Source organism: Cavia porcellus, unplaced genomic scaffold (genome assembly GCF_034190915.1).
Source record: "Cavia porcellus strain 051 isolate PalLab524CR breed Dunkin Hartley unplaced genomic scaffold, mCavPor4.1 scaffold_15, whole genome shotgun sequence".
NCBI lineage: Eukaryota > Metazoa > Chordata > Mammalia > Rodentia > Caviidae > Cavia > Cavia porcellus.
This window is the reverse complement of record NW_026947498.1, coordinates 8,303,787-8,324,526: the sequence shown is the minus strand read 5'-3', so window position 1 is coordinate 8,324,526 and position 20,740 is coordinate 8,303,787. Positions and strand designations below refer to the sequence as shown.

Genomic DNA, 20,740 nt, shown 5'->3' with positions numbered 1-20,740 from the left:
TGGGGCCTCAGAATGCGACTGCACTGGGAAACAGCCCGGGCGGGAGGAACTGATTAAACTTCAGGGAGGTCGGCTTAGACCAACAACGCATGTCACGTAGAAAGGGAGAGGGGTGACAGACAGGGAGGACAAGGTGACACCACACACGGGAAAGGGACAGCCATGTGATGACAGCATGGTGGGACGGTGCATGCACCAGCCTCGTGTTCCAGCAGCCCCTGGAGCTCGAGAGGGGCAGAAGGCCCCTCCGGAACCTGCACAGGGAGCAGGGTCTCGGGGCCTGGCCTGCAACTCTGGGGCCGCAGGGCACAGTGGTCTGAGCCGCCGGTCTCTCAATCTTCCCCACCCCTGGGCGCTGGGGCTCTGCAACCTGACTTGCTTCACCTGCGGCTGTAGCCTCCACCCGTCTCTGGTGACCTCTCCTGTCCAGCCCTGGTCCTGCTGCCCGGTGAGCTGGGCCGGCCCTGCCCAGGCCATCAGTGCTGTCTCCCCTGCAGGGCTGCCCTGCAGGACCCCACCCTGCCGCTGTGTGCTCCGGCTCTTGCTGGCCACTTCCTCCCCCTGGCTGTGGGTGGCTATGAGGCCAAGTGGTCAAGACGTTTTCTAAATGCTGCCACCGTGCAGAGGTCAGTGACTTGTGTCATCAGGGACACTTCTGTCCCACCTTCTGTTTCTCCACAACCGGGTCAATCACTGGGATGTGGGTGCAACCTGGTTCGAGGGGACCCGAGTTTTAACACTGGTTTACTGTGTCGTTTCCCAGGGTTAGTGAGGTCCAGCCTCCCTCCATGCCTTTATTGGCTACTTAGGTTTCGTCACGGCCAATGTCCTGTTGTCCACCCTCTTCTGCTCACGGTTGCTCTCCGTCAGCCTCTGTCAGTGACGTGGCTTCCCGAGCTTCTCCTCCCTGGGGGCCTGGTGTTTGCCCCCTGTTAGGCCTCAGTGGACACTTAGCCTGATTTCAGATTTAGCACCTGTGCCTCTGAGATTGAGGCTATTTAAGGAAGCTCTAAGAAACCTTTTTTTTACTAGTGAATGGGTGGACTTTGAGACCACACTCTTAAGCGAATCAAACACATGTGTTTAAATATTGCATTGTTTCTCTGAGGTGAGAAATGGAAGTGTAAATAAGGACCAGAATACGTAACAGACATCACGAAATAGGAAGAAAATGCTCAGTAGGGAGGGCACAAGGGTGGCGTAGGGAGAAGGAAGGGAAAGGAGAAAAGAGAAACAGGAAAAAACAGGGGGCAAAATAGATGAGGGGAAGAGGGAGTGAAAGAAGGATAAAGGAATAGAAAAAAAAAAGAATCGCAATAAGTACAGATACAAAGTCCCTAGGTGAAAGTGATCATATTGAAAATGTACCAGTAAGCTTAATTAATTAAAACAAGAGAAATCTTGAAGACAACAGTGCCTGGAAACAAAGTTAATATAAATAATGTGTATCTTCTGCTCCTCCGGGGCGCCGTCTCCACCTGCCCTGTTTCTTAGCTCTTTGAGGAAGCACACAGCTTGAGTCTGTAGCTGCTCCTGTTGTTCAGTGTGGTCAAAGGTCCCTCTGGGGAGAAATTACTTTGCTTTGCTCCTGTAACCCTCCAGAAGCAACTTAGGCCACCCCACTCCGGGTTTTGTAGCTAAGTGGAGAGTCCAGGAGTAAACACAGCTCTAGCGGGGCTGCCACCCCTCCTAGGCACAGTGGGTCGGGATGGAAGCTTGACTGGGCAGCCTACAGGAACTTTGTGAGGTTGACAGGTAAACAGGAAAGTAAGGCACACTGACTTCTGAACAGGGGTTCATGGTGGGGGGTAAAGGAGACATTTTTGTAATTTTACTTCTTCATTAAATAAGAGGCATCAAGGCAGATAGATCAACACCTGATCAGCCTGCACAAAACGAGATGCCTGTGACATTTGATGCCATTTAAGAAGAAGCATTTTCACGGGGACTGTTTAAAATTTTTATTTAAAAATCTAATGGCCAGGGATACAGCTTGGTAGCACAGTGCCTGCCTGGCAAGTGCAAGGTCCTAAGTTCGATTCCTGGTATCAAAAATACAAACAAACAAAATCTAGCTAGCCTAAGAGGTGTGGGAGTCAGAGAGCAGGCAGCAGGAGTCCGCCTGCATCAGGACACTGGAGGGGCCGGGTCCTGGCGTGGGAAGGCCACCTGGACACACGGCATCACAGGGCTTTATCCGGTCAGTGCAGGATGAGGGATCGCTCTTCAATCCAGCCAGCACCTGCCCAGTGGCTCGGTGGCCTTATGTCACATCAAGGTCTCCATTTTGGTTCCCAGGCCCCTGAGCTTCCCATAGCGCAGCCCTGACTTTCTCTCCACCGTCTTGCATTGTACCGGAGATTCCTAGGGGACACGCTCCAGTGTGGGTGGTGCATGCACCTGAGGCCGTAATGCTGAGGCAGATCAGACGTACAAGCTCAAATACCGAGTGCTCTGTCTCCTATGAGAACCCCAATGTACAAGCAAGTGTTAAAGTAACAGAAGGCCGGCGACAGGAAAGGGAGAAACGGATCATTCCCAATGGGCAGGAGGTCCAGAGACAGAGGGGGCGGGAAAGGGGAAAGAGGAAGGACAAGACTGAGCAGACGCCCGTCCCCGCGGATCGATGGACACGCTGCCCACCGCGAACGAGCACTAACACAGAGGAGAAAGCTTTGAGGATCACAGCAGAATGGGACATTCCCACTACCCAGCAGCATCGCAGCCCCTGCTCTGCTGCTGTAAACACACCACGCACACGACAAGGCGCAGTGCACGGCAACGGCAGAGAGTAGTGCGCGTGTCACTCGTGTGTGTTCATTATGCCACACTTGAGATCATCCTTCCAGGGTGCACACGTGCTTATTTTAAAGAAAAGCAAACCGTAGGCTACGTCCCCGCCGGGTGTGTGTGGTGCCCCCTGCGAGGTCCCCGTGGCGGGCACCTGACACACCTGTCCCACCTGTACGTGCCCAGGGACTGCAGGAGCCGAGCTGCTGAAGCCACCTGCACCTGCTGAGGGAGCCCTGGCTGCATTCCTGACAGGCAGGCAGGCAGGGAGGGAGGGAGGACCAAAGCGTGACCCCATCCCAGCAGGAAGTGCAGGCAAGGCTCTGGGCCACAGGCACGGTCTGTGTGTCCCTTGTGCCATGTGTGCCTTAGAGCAGGTTCCAGGAGAGAACGGGACAGGATTATTGTGAATTCTTGGGAACAGCCACCAACCCGACCACCCACAGAGCAGCCAGGGGCTTCCTGGTGACCGTTGCCAGATGGAAGCAGCTGGCCCTCGACGGCGGTCACCTGCGTCTCCCAGCTGCATGGCCTCCCACAGCACATTCCCTCATTCAGGGTACAATGAGGGGCCACTGCCGGCAGAGGGCAGCCCCAGAGCAGCAGCCTCCTGGCCAAGAGGTCTTGGGGTCCCTGTCATACTGATGCCTGTGGGTCCCCAAGGCCACCACACACAGAGGTAAATCAGAGGCTCACTAGTAGGTGATTCATGCCCAGGATCGCACTCTGGATATTTTGTTTTTAAAGGACTTAAGGGGATTACCAAGAGTTAATATTTACGGATCTCCTGCAGGGGAAAATGGAATGGACACAAAGCAAACAGCCGGTATTTATTGAGCACGGTGGTGTGCACAGCCTTCAGCCCAGTGCCGAGGAAGGCGACAGCGGAGGGATCGATGCGTCACCGTCCCCACCGATAAAGTTCTAATCCTGGAGGGATTGTAAACGCCAGGTCCAAGCCGCCGCCATGGCTCCGCTGCCGCCGACCCTCTGGTGGCTGGACCCTTTCACAGGGATCTTGAGAAACAACCCTGCTGCTTCGGGACCACAGTGACCCTGTGTGTCAGGCAGTTCGGGAAGCGCGGCTACTTTAACGTGGGTTCTGCCTGCCCAGGACCTGGACGTCTTTCCCTTTTCTGACACCCTCTTCGCTCTCCTTCAGAGCACTGTAGTTTTCACTATAGAGGTCTCTTGCTTCTTGGTTAGGGTAAATCAGTAGATAAACGGATAAAGAAAATGTGAGCGTGGCCCGGGTATTTAGCTCAGCAGTGTAAGTGCCTGCCTGCCAAGTGCAAGGTCGTGAGTTCGATCTCCGGTACCAAAAAAAAGAAAAAGTGAGCTTTCCACACCATGGAACACTACTGTGCTATAAAGAAGGACACACCTGAGCCATCCCTAGGAAAACAGATGCACCCGGAGACCCTGATGTCCAGTGGAGTGAGACAGACACCGCTTCTCCCACTCGAGGAAAGGACCAGATGCGTAATGGGAAGTGGGGATATGGAGCTTTGTCACACAGAAGGGGACAAGAGAGGCAGGGAGGGGAGGGTAGAAACAGGACAAGTGAGGCCCACGCACCAGCTCCCTCTGATCGGAGGCATCACGCCCTGCAGACGCACACTGTCACGCCCAAGGCGTGGAGATTTTCACAGACACGCACGGCTGGGCCTCGGGTCTGCACACGCAAGCAGGCAGGGGCCGAAGGGTGTTCAATGGAGGAAGTCCTGAGTGGAGAGGGGACGCTGAGCTGGGCTCAGTCACCTGAGACGAGAGACAGACAGACAGACAGACAGACAGACAGAGTATGGGCACAGAAGCCCTCACAGAAAAGCAGTGGAGATGCAAGGACACGGTCAGCTGTCCAGGCTGTGTACCCTCATGACAAATGCGGGGCCGTGTGGAGAAAAGGCAGGACAAGGGCTCTGGGCCTCCCACTGTTGCAGCACAGCTGGCACACGTGTGGGTCGTGCTGACAGAGGACAGAGGCTCAGGGGTGCAGGCCTGGCTGGGGTCAGCTTTCTCTCCCAGTGGCAATGCTGCTGTCCTTCCAGTACGGGACGGGAGGGGGACCCACACGAAGGAGGCCTGGGTCCTGCTTCACCGAGCTGCGCTGCAGAGAACATGCCACGCACTCCGTCTCACTGCCAAGGACCCCACAGAAGGCGGCTTCGAACTGGTGAGGGTGTCCTTGGATGTCCACCACATTCCCTGTGTCCCCAGTGCTGTCCTTTGTCCATTCTGTGAGGCAGGAGCCAGCCCCCAGCAGTGGTGGCCATACAGTCTGAGGGGACAGTGCTGTCCCCGTGCTGGTGACGCTGCTATTGCTGCAGTCGCAGGAGATCACTGCACTGCTGTGATTCCTGCCACCCTGGCACCTGCACAGCTGACTCAGTGGACCTCTCGTGGGCCCTGTGACATGGTCGGGGTGGACCAAACCCCTAGCTGTCATCCTGTGTGGGTGGGAGGGAGCCATGGCAGGGAAAAGTGTGGCCAGAACCAACAGAGCTGGTGCCATGGGACACAAAGATGCCTTTCGGCGGCCACGAGAACTGGGCAGTGCTTACCACCCCACTGTCTGACCACGGACTAAGCCCAGGCTGGCTGGAAGGCAGACCTCGCAGTAAAGAAGGTCATCTTGGTCCTCAGCCAATAGGTCTGTGTGCCAAGGTACACCGCGCCCAGCTTGGGGCAGAGAGCCAGAGCAATCTGCAGCTAATAAATAACCCGTGGGGTCATTACGAAGATTCGAGTGATAAGGGATGCCGAGCGAGCCCCTGGCCAGCGACACCGCACCCGGATGCCACACCTTCACAGCAGGTGACTAAGCAAAGGTCCCCAAGCCCTGGTGGGCTCCACATGGAAAGCCACGCGCAGAAACCATGCCGAAGAGCACACAGCCAACTAGGGGAAACTTAGTAAGGGACTTGCTGAAAATGTGATTTACAGAAGGGGTGTGTTTCCCTTTTAAACATGGCTTTGCAGTTCTGGGGACACTGGGACACATCTTGTGTGTGGAAGTGTCAGATAATTTACCCACGGGGGATGTTCCTCTTCCTCCTCCTCCCATTCCTCCTCCTCCTCTTCTTCCTCAGCGGCCTTTGTGTCTCTCGGCCACTATTCCTTTTGCTTTTAATCCATGGTCATTCTGAGCACAAATTAATCGGTCTATTCCTAGAAATAGTTTTAATGCCCTTCATGATGAATCAGAGCTGAGATATAGGAGGGTTGGGGGGACAACTTGATGAGTCGAGATCCCCAGCGAGGAGGTTGGAAGACCCTCGCACCACTGAGAGGGAGGCAGAGTATATTTACCCACGCCCCCTGCCCCCCAGAACCTGTGAGGTGTGAGCAGAGATGAACAAAAACCACAAATGAGAATGGGAAGACCATTCTAGGCAAAGAAAGCCAAGCGAACAGAACACAAGTACAAATATGGGAAAATGTGATCAATAATGTGGATCTTAAGAAATAAATACCACGTGCTCACGTCTGCCTCATTTATTTGTTTATTAAGGTATTTATTTTGCAGGACTGGGATGGAACCTGTGCCGGTGCAAACCACCTGTGTGCTCTGAGTTACAGACCTCGGCTTCAGACCAAATCAATCTGATAATAACCCAACTGCCACTGGACATCCTTGAGTGTCACAAAGCCTGATGGCCACCTGTTCACAGAGAGCCCCGGGTGCCTGAGACTATCACTCCCTGAGCAACGCCGCAAGCCTCAAAAATGTTGACAACGTTTTAAAAAGGCTCCTGTGGGAGTAATAAAGCCCAAAATGTGTCATTTTCGTTGTACAAAAGAAAGGAGAAGAAAGTGCTCTAAAGAATATAACTACATATATATTTAAGTGTATAATTTAGATAACCATATTACTGAGTTTTGTTGGATCATTGAACAGAACTGTTTGCAGTCTCACTGTTTCAAAGTCCACTTTATATGCTTTAATTTTGTAACTTGAACAACTATTTCTAAGATAACAATATGTAATCTATTAACTAGTGATTTTCTACTGTTTATTCTTTCTGAAATTCTATATAACTTGTACCCTTTTTCTGTTTTTTTTTCTTTTTGTCCTTAAATAAAATTTAAAAAACAAAGGCTCCTGTACACAGGGATTTAACTACTTTCCATTTTTAAAATGTGTGATTAAAAGATACACAACAAATCAAAATTACGGAGTTTCTTAAAAATCATGCTAATAAGAGCAGCACATTTCTGAAGCTACAAAGGACATATTAAGTGGTGATTAGAGGAAAATATTGCAGACATGTATCAATGCTCCATGAATTAAACGCCCAATTCAAGGAGCCAGGCAGAGTGGTGCACACCTGTAATCCCAGCACTCAGGAGGCTGAGGCAGGAGAATCACCATGAGTCCCAGTCCAGCCTGGGCTACATAGTAAGAGCCTGCCAATAAATAAGTTAATAAATAATTTTTAAAATTCACAACTCAGAAAACCAGGACCGGAACAGTGACACAAGCTGGAACCAAACAAGAAAGAAGCTGATGACCTGAAAGAAAATGGAATTAAGTTACAAATCAAAGATACATAAAAAGATAACACAATAGGTGCACAATCAGCTAACCTAATCAAGATGGGAAAGGAAAAAGAAATCCAAACATATAAAGTGAGAACTGATACAGGGATAAATAAGTACAAAGCAGGAAACTTTACTGTAAGAGACTCCTTGAATAACTTTATGTATTAATTTTTATGACCTGGATAAATGTGTAAGCTTTTAGGAAGACAGCGACTTGAGAAAACAATTCAGTAGAGACATAAAACAGAAACAAAACACAGAACAAATAGAAACATTTCTCAACGAACAAATCCGGAGTCTCCACTCTCTTCCTCCTAGGGGACCCTAACAAGACCTCCCAGACTGCCTGGTCCCCTGGGGTCAGTGGTCGCCCAGCAGACGGGCAGCGAGGACGTGGACAGACCCAGGCTAAGCCACGGCCTGGGAGTATGTGGTAGACACCAAGGCAGGAGAACTACAATTACAGAACTCCTAGAAGAAAACAGGGGGGAGATTGCGTGGCCTGGATTAGCCAGATGTCTCTCCGCCAGGAATCGAGAAGGCAGACCCTAAAGGGAAGAATTAAGTTTCATCAAAACTAAAACGCATCTGCTCTTTGAAAGAACTGCTGAAGGAAGCGAAAAGCCCCTCACAGACACAGCGCACCCCTGAGTGAGACCTGCGTGGACGCTTACGGCCCGGGGAAGCACCTTAGACCAAGCACTGCTCCCGAAGAGCTGTCAGGAGTCTGACACGTCAGAGACTCCACGCCTTTCCTTCTGGGAGAAGGAAAATGGGAGGCCACCTCACGCACCTAACAGAGCTAAAGTGGGCGCCAAGCAGCGGGCATCTCCACCCATTGTTGGTGGAAACGGAAAATGGTACAACTGCATTGGAGAGCAATCTTCCTGATTCTTCTAACACACCCACACCACCCAGCAAGCCCATCGGGAAAAGCCATCCACCCAGCCAGGTGTCAATGTATTCTAAGGCTTGTACACAGTGTTCCCAGTAGCTTGATTCATGTCATAGTGACCTGAAAACAACTGAGAAGTGGACAGTACATCATGAAAAATGCCCACCACCATGGAATACTATGCAGGGAAGAAAAAGATGTGTTATCACCACACACAGCAAGCAAGATGAGTCCAGATATCTGTGTGCTGCGTGAAAGAAGAGGTCCCAGAGAATCTTCATTGTCACGTTGACTACTGAGGTGACTGGGTCTTGGGTGCACTGACCTCAGTGATGGATTATATTACTCCATTGCTACTGTGTCTTCCATCACAGCTGAGGCCCCAGTGGTGGCCTGATGCCATGATGTCCCAGGGCAAGACTGCATCCTCTGAAGACATCCTGGTTCCCTAAGAACCCAGCAGTAATGGGGAAAGGACAAACTCCGTGCCCTCCATCTCCTCGCACTGATCCTCATCAGCCTGAGACCTTCCCAGTACAAGGCTGCCACAGCCCTCTGCTGGGCCATCACTCACCCCTCGCTGTATGCACCCATAAACAGTGGCTGGCTCGGGCGTCTTTGTTTTTGCCCATCCCAACGCCTTGACCTCTTAACCCCCAAGTTATGCATTACTAAATTCGTCTCTGTGTCTCATTATCCTGTCCTGTGCCCTTCATGCAGGCAGCTGGGATCTTGGCCAGGTCCCCAGCAGAGGTGGCCTTACAGGACACGTCTCTCCCTGATGTGCCCACCAGACTGAACCCTGAGCCGTAGGCCACAGGCCCCTGTCCCCCTTTTAACTGTGGGTGTTGGGTATTGGGTCTGGGTGACGGGAAGCTGGCACAGGAGATGAGATCCCGAATTCCACACTGTCGGTTAAACTTGGGGGAAATCCTAGCGAGCCAACCCTCGGGGCAGAAGCAGGGCCAAAGCCTTGACTGTGGGGCGTGGGCGGGTTTGGGGGTGAAGATGAGGTCCTCTTGCAGCTGGATGGTGGCCATGTCCACCAAAACTTCCTAATGAGTCACTTGCACCAGGTGGATTTTATTCTGCATGAATGATCCCCCCATCTTTCAGATCTCAAGGCATAACTGTTCCTGGTCAGTGTCACGAGTGGGCCACGGTGTCCTGAGCAGATGAAAAGGCGATTGCCAGGCAGTACCAGGTGGGCGACCCTTGCCTCTCAACCAGGTGGGGTGGGATGACAGTCCCCGGGTGGGCCACCAGAGAGCGCTGGAGGCCAGGCACAGGTGCACAGGAGGGGCTTTCCTGAGTCCTGAGTCCTGAGTCCAATCTTCGAAGGAATTTCTGTCACTTCCTCCTCAGAGCCACAGTTCTGATTGTGCTGCATGAAAGCCAACTGAGATTCAGTGTTGAGCAGAGGACAGCTTCAGGGACTGTCAGCCCCTGGACCTCAGGGCACCCAGCCACCCAGTGCGCTGGTGTCAGCCTGTCCCAGATCATGGAGGGACAGATCATTGGCTCAGATCATGGAGGCTCAAGTGGCCCTCCTCTGAGCTGGACACGCCATGGACACGCCAGGAGGTCCAGCAGGGACTGCATGGTCAGCCCCTCTGGCAGGCCACCTCCCCTTGTCCTGGCCCATTTGCCTCACCCAAAAGCCAGGGAAATTCCCAGAACTGTACTACACCCTCCCAGGCTTCACCAGGCCCTGGTGAACAAGGCCAGGGAACAGGGTGCCATGAGGGGTGCTGACTGGCAGGGAGGGACATCAGGGCCTCTGGGTGGTAACCAGCCCCGAGCCACATGGCCTGGAGACATGGGGTGTCTGCTGGAGGGGCACCGTGTCCCAGGGTGGCCAAGGGACGGTGCTGCCCTCCAGGCAGAGGATGCAGGGAGCCGTCAGCCTGGCCCTTTCTCCAAAGCAGAGAACAGTTTATGCTGAGCCAAAGGAGATGGAGGTGTGTCCTGAGGACCATGACCAGCTTATGCGGACTTTCTCAGTCATAGGACAGAGAAAGGCATGCAAGCAGGTCCCCGGTGGGCAGTTGGGCAGAGCCGGGAGAGCTCATGCAAGTCTCTGATAGAAGACCTTCTTTTTCAATGCATTAATTAATTTTTGCATGATTGGGGTTTGAACCCAGGGCTTTGAACTGAGCTCCGTCTCCAGCCTATTTTTTATATTTTAAAGCTTTTGAGACAGGCTTTCCCCACACCATGGCTGAATTTGTGATCCCTCTGCCTCAGCCTCCTGGCTTGCTGGGATGACAGCCTCCTCCCACCTCACCCCCATGCCTGGCTGGATATGATAGCAGCCCAGCTTTTAGTCTGGCAGACTAGAGGTCTGCCGGCTTAGCAGTGGCTTCTAAATGTTTTCCCAATATATCGAGGTCAGGCAGAGAGGCTGGGGGTCAATGTATCAAAAGGGACTAAAGACGCACGAGAGAGCTCTGGCCCTCAACCTGCACACGACATTCCAGTGGCCCTAGCACTGATGTGACACTTTCAGAGAACCTCCATGCACAGAAAGGCTGCTGTCTCCATGCAGTGGTGCCCGAGGCCCCAGCAGCCTGACTGTGATCCCAGCTCTGGCCAAGAGAAACACGAGGCCACGTGCGATCTGTGCCTGTTTCCTTGGAGCTGCAGACTCTAGGCTTTCCCTGGGGAAAGGAGGTGGCCACCAGGCCAGGTCACAGGTTCGATGACTGTCACACATATCACGGATGTGCGATCACACCTCAGCACTCATGGGTTTCCTGTTTGCAAATTCCGCTACTCATTAAAGCTCACTTGTACCCCCAGATCCATACCTGTGGCACTTCAGACATGAGTGATGGTGACAAACCTGAGTCACCAGCAGGTGTCTGCCCACTCGAGGCCAGAGGAGGCCAACCCCTGCCTCCTTGTCTCAGATCATGGAGGCTCGAGTGGCCCTCCTCTGAGCTGTTTTCTGAGTTTTCTTTTCCTTGGTGATTTTGCTCTTGAAGTAGAGCTAGAGAAAATTGGGTTTAGCGTGGCAGGGGAGCTCACGGGCCTCGGGCAGGGGACATCTGTGCTGGGGACACATTGCCCCAGCAGAGTAACCATACTGCTGCTGGACCTCAGTGTCGGCGAGGGGACTGCAAACATGAACCAAAGGATGGGGAAGCAGGAATGTAGCCGTGTACACATGGAACACCGCCGTGTAGACTGGTCCATGCAGCCGGGCCCCTGATCAAGGTCAGACCTGCTTCCTCTGGGGCAGCGTCAACAAAAGAGAAGCGCGTGCTCCCTAAGGGACAGGTGTGTGGTGCTCAGGGCCGGCCCCACACCTTCGTATCCACAGGGGCTCGGGCCAGCCTGTGCACTGCCTGTGCCCCACTGTGCACCCAGAAGCCCTAACTTCACCTCCGACCCTCAGGCCAACGGAGAGTTTCGTCACTGTTCCCCAAAACTGTAAATAGGAGCCTGGGACTTGGAAACACAGGCCCTCTCCAGGTGACCTGCCCAGGCCATTGCACAGTGGCCGCCTTCCTGCAGACCCCTGTGCCAGCAAGGGGCTGACATCGCCCTTCAATCACTTCCCAAGGCACCTTGTTTACCTGAGCTGCCGGCCAGAAAGCCCAGGGAGCTAGGGGACAGACAGGCGGTGGAACCCAGGGCCGAGCCACTTGGCCTTCGCCTGCCCTTGAGGAGCTCATGCGTCGAGGACCTGCACCAACCCATCCGCATCCTGCACCACGTCTGCACCCATCAGGAGATGGAATGGAGAGGAGGGGCGGCAGGGAGGAAGCTCCCTAGAAACCCTAGGAGAGGGTTGGAATCCCCAGAGCAGGCTCAGGCGGGATCCATACCTCAAGGAGCCGTGTTTGAAGGTCACCACCCTCCAGGGCAGATGCCTGGAGCTCTCCGAGTGGGACACAAGGGGAGGGAGGAGGAAGAAGGCAAAGCTACAGTGAGCCCAGTCTATGTCATCACTCAGTAGATCCAGCCCTAGTTCGGTGACACCACAGCCCCGTGGAGCAGACACACACAGTCACCAGGGCAGGCAGGCAGTGAGGCCAGCTCCGCCCTCCACACTCCAGCCGGGCGTGTGATGGAGGCCGCTGTCAGGCAGAGGGGGACAGACATGGGAGAGACTGTACTGCTGGCCCTGTCTGGTCCTGGTGATGCTCCCGACCACCCAGAAAGGAGGCCAACACAGTCTCGTGCCCCGTCCAAAGCCAGCGGGCCGGGCTCCACAGGGGAAATGGGGAGTGATTCATCAGCACAGCCAAAGGCCGCTCGCCAGGGTCAAGGTCCCTGGGGGGTTTCAGAGCTGCTGGAGCCCGGAAGGGGAAAGGAGGGGGTTTAAATTGCACACAATGGCTTCCGCCTGTGGTAATGCTCACTCACGTATACACACACAGACACTCGTTCATAAGCGCGCGCACACATACACACTATCGTTGCTACCCTCGTGTCTGTGAAATCAAAGCGAAGCCTGGCCAGAGTGAAGGGGTTTTTCTTTATTGGAAGCAGCTGTGTATGGAGCCTTGGGGAAGGATCAGAGGACCATGGAGGAAACCCAGGGACATGCGAGACCTGAAGCTGGACGGCGAGCTTTCTTCTCCGGTTCTGCAGCAGCAAGCGAGCGGGGCAGGCCCTCCACAGCCTGCGCCTCGGTGCCTCTTAATAATGACAGTCTGCAGGGGGAGAAGGGAGAAGTGGGGCGGAGCCTCGGGTGAGCCCAGGTCCTGTGCCAGGGTCTCCTCCTGAGGGCACCCACCCCCACTTCATCCTAGGGTGCTCCCTGTGGCACCTGATCCCCCCTGAGCGTGGGAAACCTTGCAGGGGAACCTTCCAGCCACCTCAGAGGTTACCTGGAGAGCTCTAAAAGCTGAAGGAAACCCTGAGAGAAGGAAAACCCGGAAAGCGGCTCCCCACCATTGGGCTCTTGCCCTGGTTTGGAACAGGGCTTCCTGTCACCATCCAGCAGATGCAGGGTGGCAAGCCGGCCACTGGGGTAGGCCCTCCAGGCTGTGCCAGGGAGGACCCGCAGTGGGGAGCACACAAAGGTATGGCAGAAGGGAGGACAAAGGCCTCGCTCCCGGCCCAGCCCTCCAGCCACACGGTGCAAGGCTCTCTGTCTGTCTAAACCCGGGACGGAGCAGAACAGACACAGACCAATACCAGGACCCAGGGACACCAGCAAGCGGGGAGGGGTGGAGCAGCTCTACTTCAAGAAGGAGGCGACTGGGGGTCTCCAGACGCAGCCTGGCTGGACAGCACTGTGGCCTGTGACAGTCACCCGCAACCTCCCAGGACAGCCTCCTACCTTCCACGGACTGAGGGAAGAAGCACCAGGGCACTTGCCAGATGGCGTTGGAGAAGCAGCACTCCCGGGAGGCGCATTCCTCAGCGCTGATGCCCGGGTAGCCACAGTTCTTGCGGGCCGAGACCTCCATGACGCACTCCTGGGTCTCTGGCCCGGGCAGAACAGTGCAGAGACCCCATGAGGCTGGTGACCTCCCAAGGCCTCAGGCCCGCCACCCACGGGGACTCTGGCTTGGCAGGCTCTGTAGATCTAGAGGAGGTGTCTCTAGAGACCAAAGTCCCCCAGCTGGCTTTGTTTCACTGAGAATGGAGCACAGCAGGTTGGGCTGAGGACAATCACCCTGCTTCTGCGGACTCGAGCTCTGCTCCAGGAATGGGGCAGGCAGCCCACAGCCCTTCGAGGCTGGCCTGGGGAACAGCCTCACTCCCACTGAGGCTCCCTGGCTTCCCAGCCAGGCCCAGTGAGTGCTGAGCCATGGTCACAGACAGGAAAGACACCTGGGTGTGTGGACCAGGACACCTGGCCGAGGTCCATGCTCATGGGTGGGGCTCACATACAGCTCCTTTGCACACACCCGGGTGGTGAGACCCGGACCTGACAGCAGGCTCTGACCCGTAGCTCACACGCTGGATTCTCGAGCTCCGCTGCCGGAGCATCGAGACGCTCTAGAAAAGTATCCGTTTCCTCTTGGAGGCTATTTTGGAAGGCACAGGTTTGAAATTGGAAGGAACGTGAATAATTTTGCTGGCCCCAAAGGAAGCAGAACAGATAGGTCCATACACATGGCTCCGAGAAGGGCAAATGATGTGGACGGGGAGAATGAGGCACTTTCAACACTGTTTTGGTTGGCCCAGGTGAGTCCCAGACTGACCAGCCTGGGCCAGCCCCAGACTCACTAGCCTGACCAGGCCCCAGGGCAGGCATGGCAAACCCTGTAGACCATTCAATGATAACAAATAGTCCACTGTGGCACTCATGCCATAGGTTCACCACCACTGCCTGGTTAGTCTCTAGACTAAACAGATAAGCCCTACACTAACTGGTCAGAGACTAACCAGCCTGGCATGCCCAGCCTAGATTAACTGGCCCTCGGTAGGTTCAGGCCAACAGCCCGCAATGCTCTGGACTCTGCCCAGAACCTGGGTCCCATGCTGCCACCCTCACCCTGTGTTTGGAAGAGGGCCCAGCTCTGGGGGTACCTTGCTTGGGCAGAGGATGGAAACACCAGGGGACCCCAACAACACTGGAGCTGAAGCAGCAGCCAAGTTCGAAGCACTGTTCACTGGTGATGCCCGGGAAGCCACAGTTCTTCCTATGTTCTGGGCTCATCCGGGAACACTGGCAGGGGGCTGCAGAGAGGTCGGTGGTCAGCTTGGGCCCCCTAGCTCTGGGGTTCGGAGACCCTCTGTGTCCCAGGCAGCCAGGACGCCAGGTTTCATCAGGCCTGCATCCAGACTGTGCAGTCCTCCCGAGGAGCTGAGCCTTTGCTGAAGCTGTCTTCTTAGTTAAAAAGAACAGCAGCAGCAACCCTTATCGGGGCAAGACCAAGGCGGAAGGTGGGCAGGATTGGCTGGGGCCTCCCAATGCCCTGGACCTGCCTGCAGCTTGGTCTCGGCCCTTCTTGGAGTCTGAATGGGGGCATCTTGGGAACCCCTCAGGCAGCATCAGCCTTTGCAGTCCCGGCCTCCCAGGCTGACAGGGGTGAGGGGCTGACCTCCCCCCCAACCCTGGAGCTTGCAGGTGTCCCAGCTCCCTGGCCCAGCCCGAGGGGCTCTCACTTACAAGGTTTCTCAGCCCCCGCTAGGGTGCACAGCCCCAGGATGAGGACCACAGCCAGCAGTGGGGCATCTTGAGGACGCATGTCCACTTAGCCGCACACGGGGTGGCTTGCAGAATGGACCTTCACCACCGGCCAGGCAGTTTTATCATCTCCTGTCTGTTTGTTTAGGAGCCTTGGAAACCTTCCTCAACACCCCCAGCCACCTCTCCCCCACCCTGCGGCCCCAGCCCTCCTTGGTCCTTTGTTAGGACAGGGCACTGAGATAGCCTGGCTACCCGAGGAGGAAGCCGTGCCCCAAAAGGCGAGGCCACTGGCTCCTGGACAGAAAGCCGGACCGTGCCAGGTTGCTGACGTGGACAATGGGTCACGCTCGTGGCTGGAGCTGGGCACCAGGGGGTCACACCCAGGAAGGGATTAGCTGGGCATCTCTACTGAGTATGTGGCCACCATGGGAAATTTTGCAACACTGGGAATGGGAGCTCCTGGGGAAATAGACATGACGGAGACCTGAGAGCTGGAGAAGACCCTGGCTGAGAGATGGGACAGCCCATTGGCAGCACTGAATGGCGGTCACCACACCTGGGAAGTGGGCAGGTGTGCCCACCGCTTGGGGAAGGAGCCCCATGCGGCCCAGAACTGTTCACATCGTTAAAGGGAAACAAAACCACAGTGAAAGCACAACAGAAAAGGAGTCTGGATAGAGAAATGAACCACGTGGAAACTTTAGCAAAGAAATCGAGGGCCTCAGAAGTGACCTAATCACCGTCTGGGCTTTCAGCTAGACCCTGGCTGGTGGATACCGTGGGAGACACGGTCATGTGCTCAGAATCGATGCGATACCAAATACCCAGGTGAAGTGCGGAGGACCAGGGGCTGGGGGGAAGCAACAGGGTGTCAGGGACTTCTGGCTCAACACCAAGCAGCCTCACACACCTGGACTCAGGGGCCCGGAGGAGAGGAAGGGAATGATAGCCGAGGAAGCCCTGGGCAGGGAACGGTGTCCGGAGAAATGACTGCCAGATGCGTTGTGAGCTGCGGAGACACGGAAAGCTGCAAACCCTGGTGGCTCCAGAACACTACGGGAGGGAAACACAAAGAGTCGCAGCAGGACCCGGACACTCAGGCTGTTGGAAATCAGGCCTAAACTGTTACAGCCACTGGAGAAAAGGTACACCGCACACGAGGACAAGAGGTGAGGTGAGGCCGGATCAAAATAAGAGAACTTCAAAAACTCAGCGTAGGAAAAGACTCATCGCCATGGATCTGCCTCAGTGTCCTCACCTGGAGCACACTCATCCCATCGTCTTGGCTGCTTCCTGCAGTGGCCGGGAGTCCTCTTTCTTGAGGGCCTTCTGTGGTGCTGTCCTGGCTGCCTCTGTGTCCGTTGGGGAGGAGCCGGAAGTCACACGGTGCCAGGTGTGTTGACCAGGGAGGATGAGGACGCAGTGTCCTGTAAATTTTACAGCCTTCTCGCTGTAGGATGACAGGTGGCAGCAGCAGTCACCTCGTGGCGGCACAGTGAGCCCAGGTAGGGTGGGAGCCACGCCCAACCCGAGCCCCGCACTCTGTGGACCCCAGATCCACCCCGTGTGTCAGCAGCCTGTGTACTGGGATGGGGGTAGGAGAGAGAAGGGGACACAGCACCCCAAGAGCTCAGAAGCTTTGCCCTCTCGTGTTGTGCATCACGCTAAGTACCTTCTGCAATCCTACAACCTCACCTAGACGGGGTGGCGTGGTCTGCGCAGAAACCAAGGCGGCCTGGCTGCTTCCTTGACTGGCATCTCCATCTGTGACATGAGGGGAGAGGACTTATCCAACGCTGCCCCACCTCCCTGGCCCCCTAAAAGCCTGACAAGGTCATGTTTTCACTCTGTTACCGGGGAGGGGTGTTTCTGTTCCCCATGCTGGTGGCGGAGGCCGAGTGGTACATACTCCTGGTGCCTTTCCCAGGTTCCAGGCTCCTGGGGTTTGGCTGTGTCAACCAGGCTAGTTGGTCTGGAACAGGGTCTTACAGCCAGGGACCTGGCCGAAGCAAGGAGAAGCAGTGAGCCGTGATCCTGCAGGCAAGAGGTTCGTGCAGGGTGCGGGAGGAGAGGGACAAGAGAGGTCCCCAGGGTCACAGGGTGCATGCCCGTCTCGGGCATGTGGTGCAGGTGCTGCTCTCTGCATTCCTTGAAAGCTGCTGCTCGACTTTTAGAGTCTGGGTGGGGGCAGCGTCCTGTGTTCTGGTCGCTGTTACTCTAACACCGTACTAAGGTAAGCCAGGACCTGGCCAGTGTTTAAACTCAGAAACCCTCATACCGCTGACACTGCACATCAAGATAAAATGATTCATGTGGTAGGAGTTGGCACAGGTAAACTAAGTGGTTTTTTGTTTGTTTTATTTTGTTTTTGAGACCAGGTCTCACTAGGTAGTCCAGGCTGGCCCTGAACTCACGGTGATCCGCCTGCCTCAGCCTCCTGAGTGCTGGGATTACAGGTGTACACCAACACGCCTGGCCCACACTCTGTTTTTAAAATCAAGCTTTATCAGGACACAGCCTTGCCTTCCTTCTTAGATGGTTTATCTCTGCTTTCTGGACACCGAGGCAGAGCTGCTTATAGTGACAAAGGCCACATGGCCCAGAAAGCCTATAATATTGACAATCTAGCCCTTAAAAAAAAAAAAAAAAGCACTTACTCCTGTATTATATGTAGCCTTTAAATGGCCTAAAATGAATTTTAAAAACTAAAGATGGAAGCATCTCTATTTTATTTATAAGTGAAGTGTTAGAGGAATAAGTCTTCATGTTCTGCTCCTCTGCAGTCTTGTCTTAGATCTCATGCTTAGCACCCTCATGGGGAGATCCGGTCCGGTTTCCCAGATATTTTCCCTCTTGTGGATTAAGAGTGGAGCTGCCCTGCAGCGGGAGACCTAGAATTCAGGTTCGTGTGCAGTGCTGCTGTGACCCCCAGGGGCATCGAGTGGCCTCCATGGCCTAATCGTGGCCACAGCACCAGGGGAAAGCTCCCCGCCCACGACTTTCCCTTCGGGGACCGGGCTCAGTGCCCATGTATCAGAGCAGGAGTATCAGATCCTGCTCCGTGGCAGCCCACAGCAGTGTTGAAACAAGCTAATCCCAAATCCTGCAGGAACCTGAGGCCGCCACGCCCAGCTGATACCGTGAAGCCTGGACCACCTCCCTCGGGCCCAGCTCTGCCCACACGCTCCTCTGTGAGGCTGTGATCAGGACTGGTCTATGGGGAGCTGGTGGCGAGTGGCGTCCACAGAAAAGTGGACAGTGTCAGCTTTCTGCATCCAGTCCAAGCTGGCTTGGTGGTGGTGATGGGGGAAGGCTGAGCTCCCCACCAGCCCCTAGCCGTAAGCAGCGGTGGGCAGGGAGAGGGCAAAGCCGGCCTTCCTGCAGGACTGATTGCCATCAAGGGGGTTTGTGGGGCAACCGATTTCAGGAAAACAAACAGGTGCAAAGGGCAGGTGAGCTCGGACCCTGAGGGTTGAGCTCCTCTCTGGTAGCTCCAGGGCTGGTGGGCAGAGGAACCAGCACAGGCACCCTGGTTCTGCTGTGCTGGGGTAACGAAGTCTTATCTCTGACCCGGGAATCTCTTGTGCAGGGTGCTGGAGACCATGCCAGGCTCTCAGGTCAGTCTCAGGGAGCACGGAGCTCGATCCTTCCCCCATCACCACCACCAAGCCAGCTTGGACCAGATACAGAAAGCTGACACTGCCCACTTCTCTGTGGACGCCACTCGCCACCAGCTCCCCATCATGGCACCTGCCGGCTCAGTGGACATGATTCTGCCTGGTGCCTCCAGGGCTCTCCCCACCCACCCAAAGAGTCCAACTCTGCACACATAAAGACCAAGAGAATGAAGAAATTCCCTGGAGAGTGCTGAGTGCTCCGTGCCATGCTCTGTGACCTTCCCAATGGCTCCAGACACTGCCCTGCGTGTCCCGAGCCCTGGGACTGGCCAGCTTGACGTCTTTCCCCTCTGCTGACATTTCCCACCAGCCCCCCAGTACTAAGGCTGTTGACCTGCAAGCCCTCCCTGCACACAGAGAGGAGGAAGGTCTCCTCAGTCCATGCCACTGCTCCACAGCTCGGCTGGTTACCCCACAGTAGGATGAAAGCCACACTTGGCTGGGGAGCTAGTTCCTGAACCTGACCTTTAACTCAGCAGTCTCTGAACAAAACCCCATTGTTGTCTGAAAAGTCACCTGGAAGCCACAGAGCCTCCGAGTTCATGCCCAGCTGCAGAGGAGAAAGACATGGGGACTGCATCCGGCCATCCAGACCCGAGGTGCATGGACTCCGTCGACAGCCCGAGCAAGGGGAGGGGACAGGGACGCCACGGTGGGGAGGACGCATCCTGGGCCCGGGTGATGGGAGCAGAGTCCTCCTGAGAGGGGCAGAGCTTGGGGATGACACATCCTCTCCATGGGTGAGACTCCCAGCACCTCTGTTTCCCCGCACGCTGGGGCTGACGGGTCCCCGGTGTGTGGCTGATGTGGGAGTGACAGAGCCCGGCCCTGAGGTACAGGATGGTTAATCAGGGCCCTGGCTCCCATCCTGAGCTGCCCTCTGCCCGGCTGCTTCTCACTGTCTTACCCTCCGGGTCACCCCACAGACCTGCGAGTGGCCGCTCCCAGCAGTGTCACCCACCCTAGCACATGCATCCCGGTGGCCCAGTCTGCCCCTTTACGCCTCTTCATCTCCGAGAGGCTGCCTTTTCCTTGCCATCTGTAGCCCAGTTAGACACATGGATCCCAGAGGCACAGACAGGTGCCCACGTAATGTGGCAGCAAGTAGGACACAATTTGCCTTGGGCTTCAGGGGGCCAAAGGGCTGGTGCCAGGGTCGCAGAGCTCCAGCCACCCTAGTCTGAGACCATGGATGTCCGTGGCTGCAGTCTCTGGGCCCACGGCAAAGCACCACCCCAACCAAGATGAAGAGGGCAGGATGGACAGCAGCCCCCCGGGGACCCCACAGGGCTGACATCATTAGCAGAAACAGAATAGTAAAAGCCTATAAAAGCCCCTGATTTAGGAACAGTATAAACCAAGTAAATTGATAAATGTTTATATATGTGTTAACTGCTGAATTCAATGTGAGCATTTATTTGGGGTGAATGGAAGCTCCTCCAAAGCCTCCTTCCTTCTAGCCAAGGAGGCTGGAGGCTGACACACAGCCGCCCAAGAAGCTGCTCTGTGCCACTCACGCCATGGAAACATGCTCCATACTGTGTCCTTCAGAAAACAAAGACAAGCAGACACTGCCGGTCAGGGCCAAGACATTCATTTTTTTATGCCAGGTTGGCTGGACCTTGGGGGTACAGGAAGCCAGGACCCTCCCCTCCCTACCACCTCCCTGCTCCTCAGCCTTGTGATGAACCTGGCCCCTCACCGACTCACACCTTGACTCTGGGTGAGGGATAA

General features: G+C 55.3%; 1 protein-coding gene and 1 long non-coding RNA gene across 2 annotated transcripts; one reads left to right on the top strand and one right to left on the bottom strand.

Moving 5' to 3' along the window:
- Positions 1 to 12,697: 12,697 nt before the first annotated feature.
- Positions 12,698 to 15,467, bottom strand: Tff2 (trefoil factor 2). Its single transcript, XM_063224563.1, has 4 exons — positions 15,309 to 15,467; positions 14,726 to 14,875; positions 13,527 to 13,673; positions 12,698 to 12,894 (listed from the first exon to the last, which is right to left on the bottom strand). The coding sequence occupies exons 1-4, from the start codon at positions 15,385 to 15,387 to the stop codon at positions 12,881 to 12,883; spliced, it is 390 nt and encodes a 129-aa protein (XP_063080633.1). The 5' UTR covers positions 15,388 to 15,467; the 3' UTR covers positions 12,698 to 12,880.
- Positions 15,468 to 16,588: 1,121 nt separating this feature from the next.
- On the top strand, positions 16,589 to 20,376 carry LOC134470439 (uncharacterized). The gene is made up of 3 exons (XR_010039319.1): positions 16,589 to 16,834; positions 17,029 to 17,376; positions 18,919 to 20,376. It is a non-coding gene; the product is annotated as an uncharacterized LOC134470439 (long non-coding RNA).
- The last annotated feature ends 364 nt before the right edge of the window (positions 20,377 to 20,740 follow it).

Coding starts and splice junctions, on each gene's coding strand:
- Tff2 (XM_063224563.1), bottom strand. CDS start 15,387: ATGCGTCCTCAAGATGCCCCACTGCTGGCTGTGGTCCTCATCCTGGGG. Junction 14,876..15,308: donor AGCGGGGGCTGAGAAACCTT/GTAAGTGAGAGC, acceptor ACCTCTCTGCAG/CCCCCTGCCAGTGTTCCCGG. Junction 13,674..14,725: donor CCATCCTCTGCCCAAGCAAG/GTACCCCCAGAG, acceptor TGCCCGGGCCAG/AGACCCAGGAGTGCGTCATG.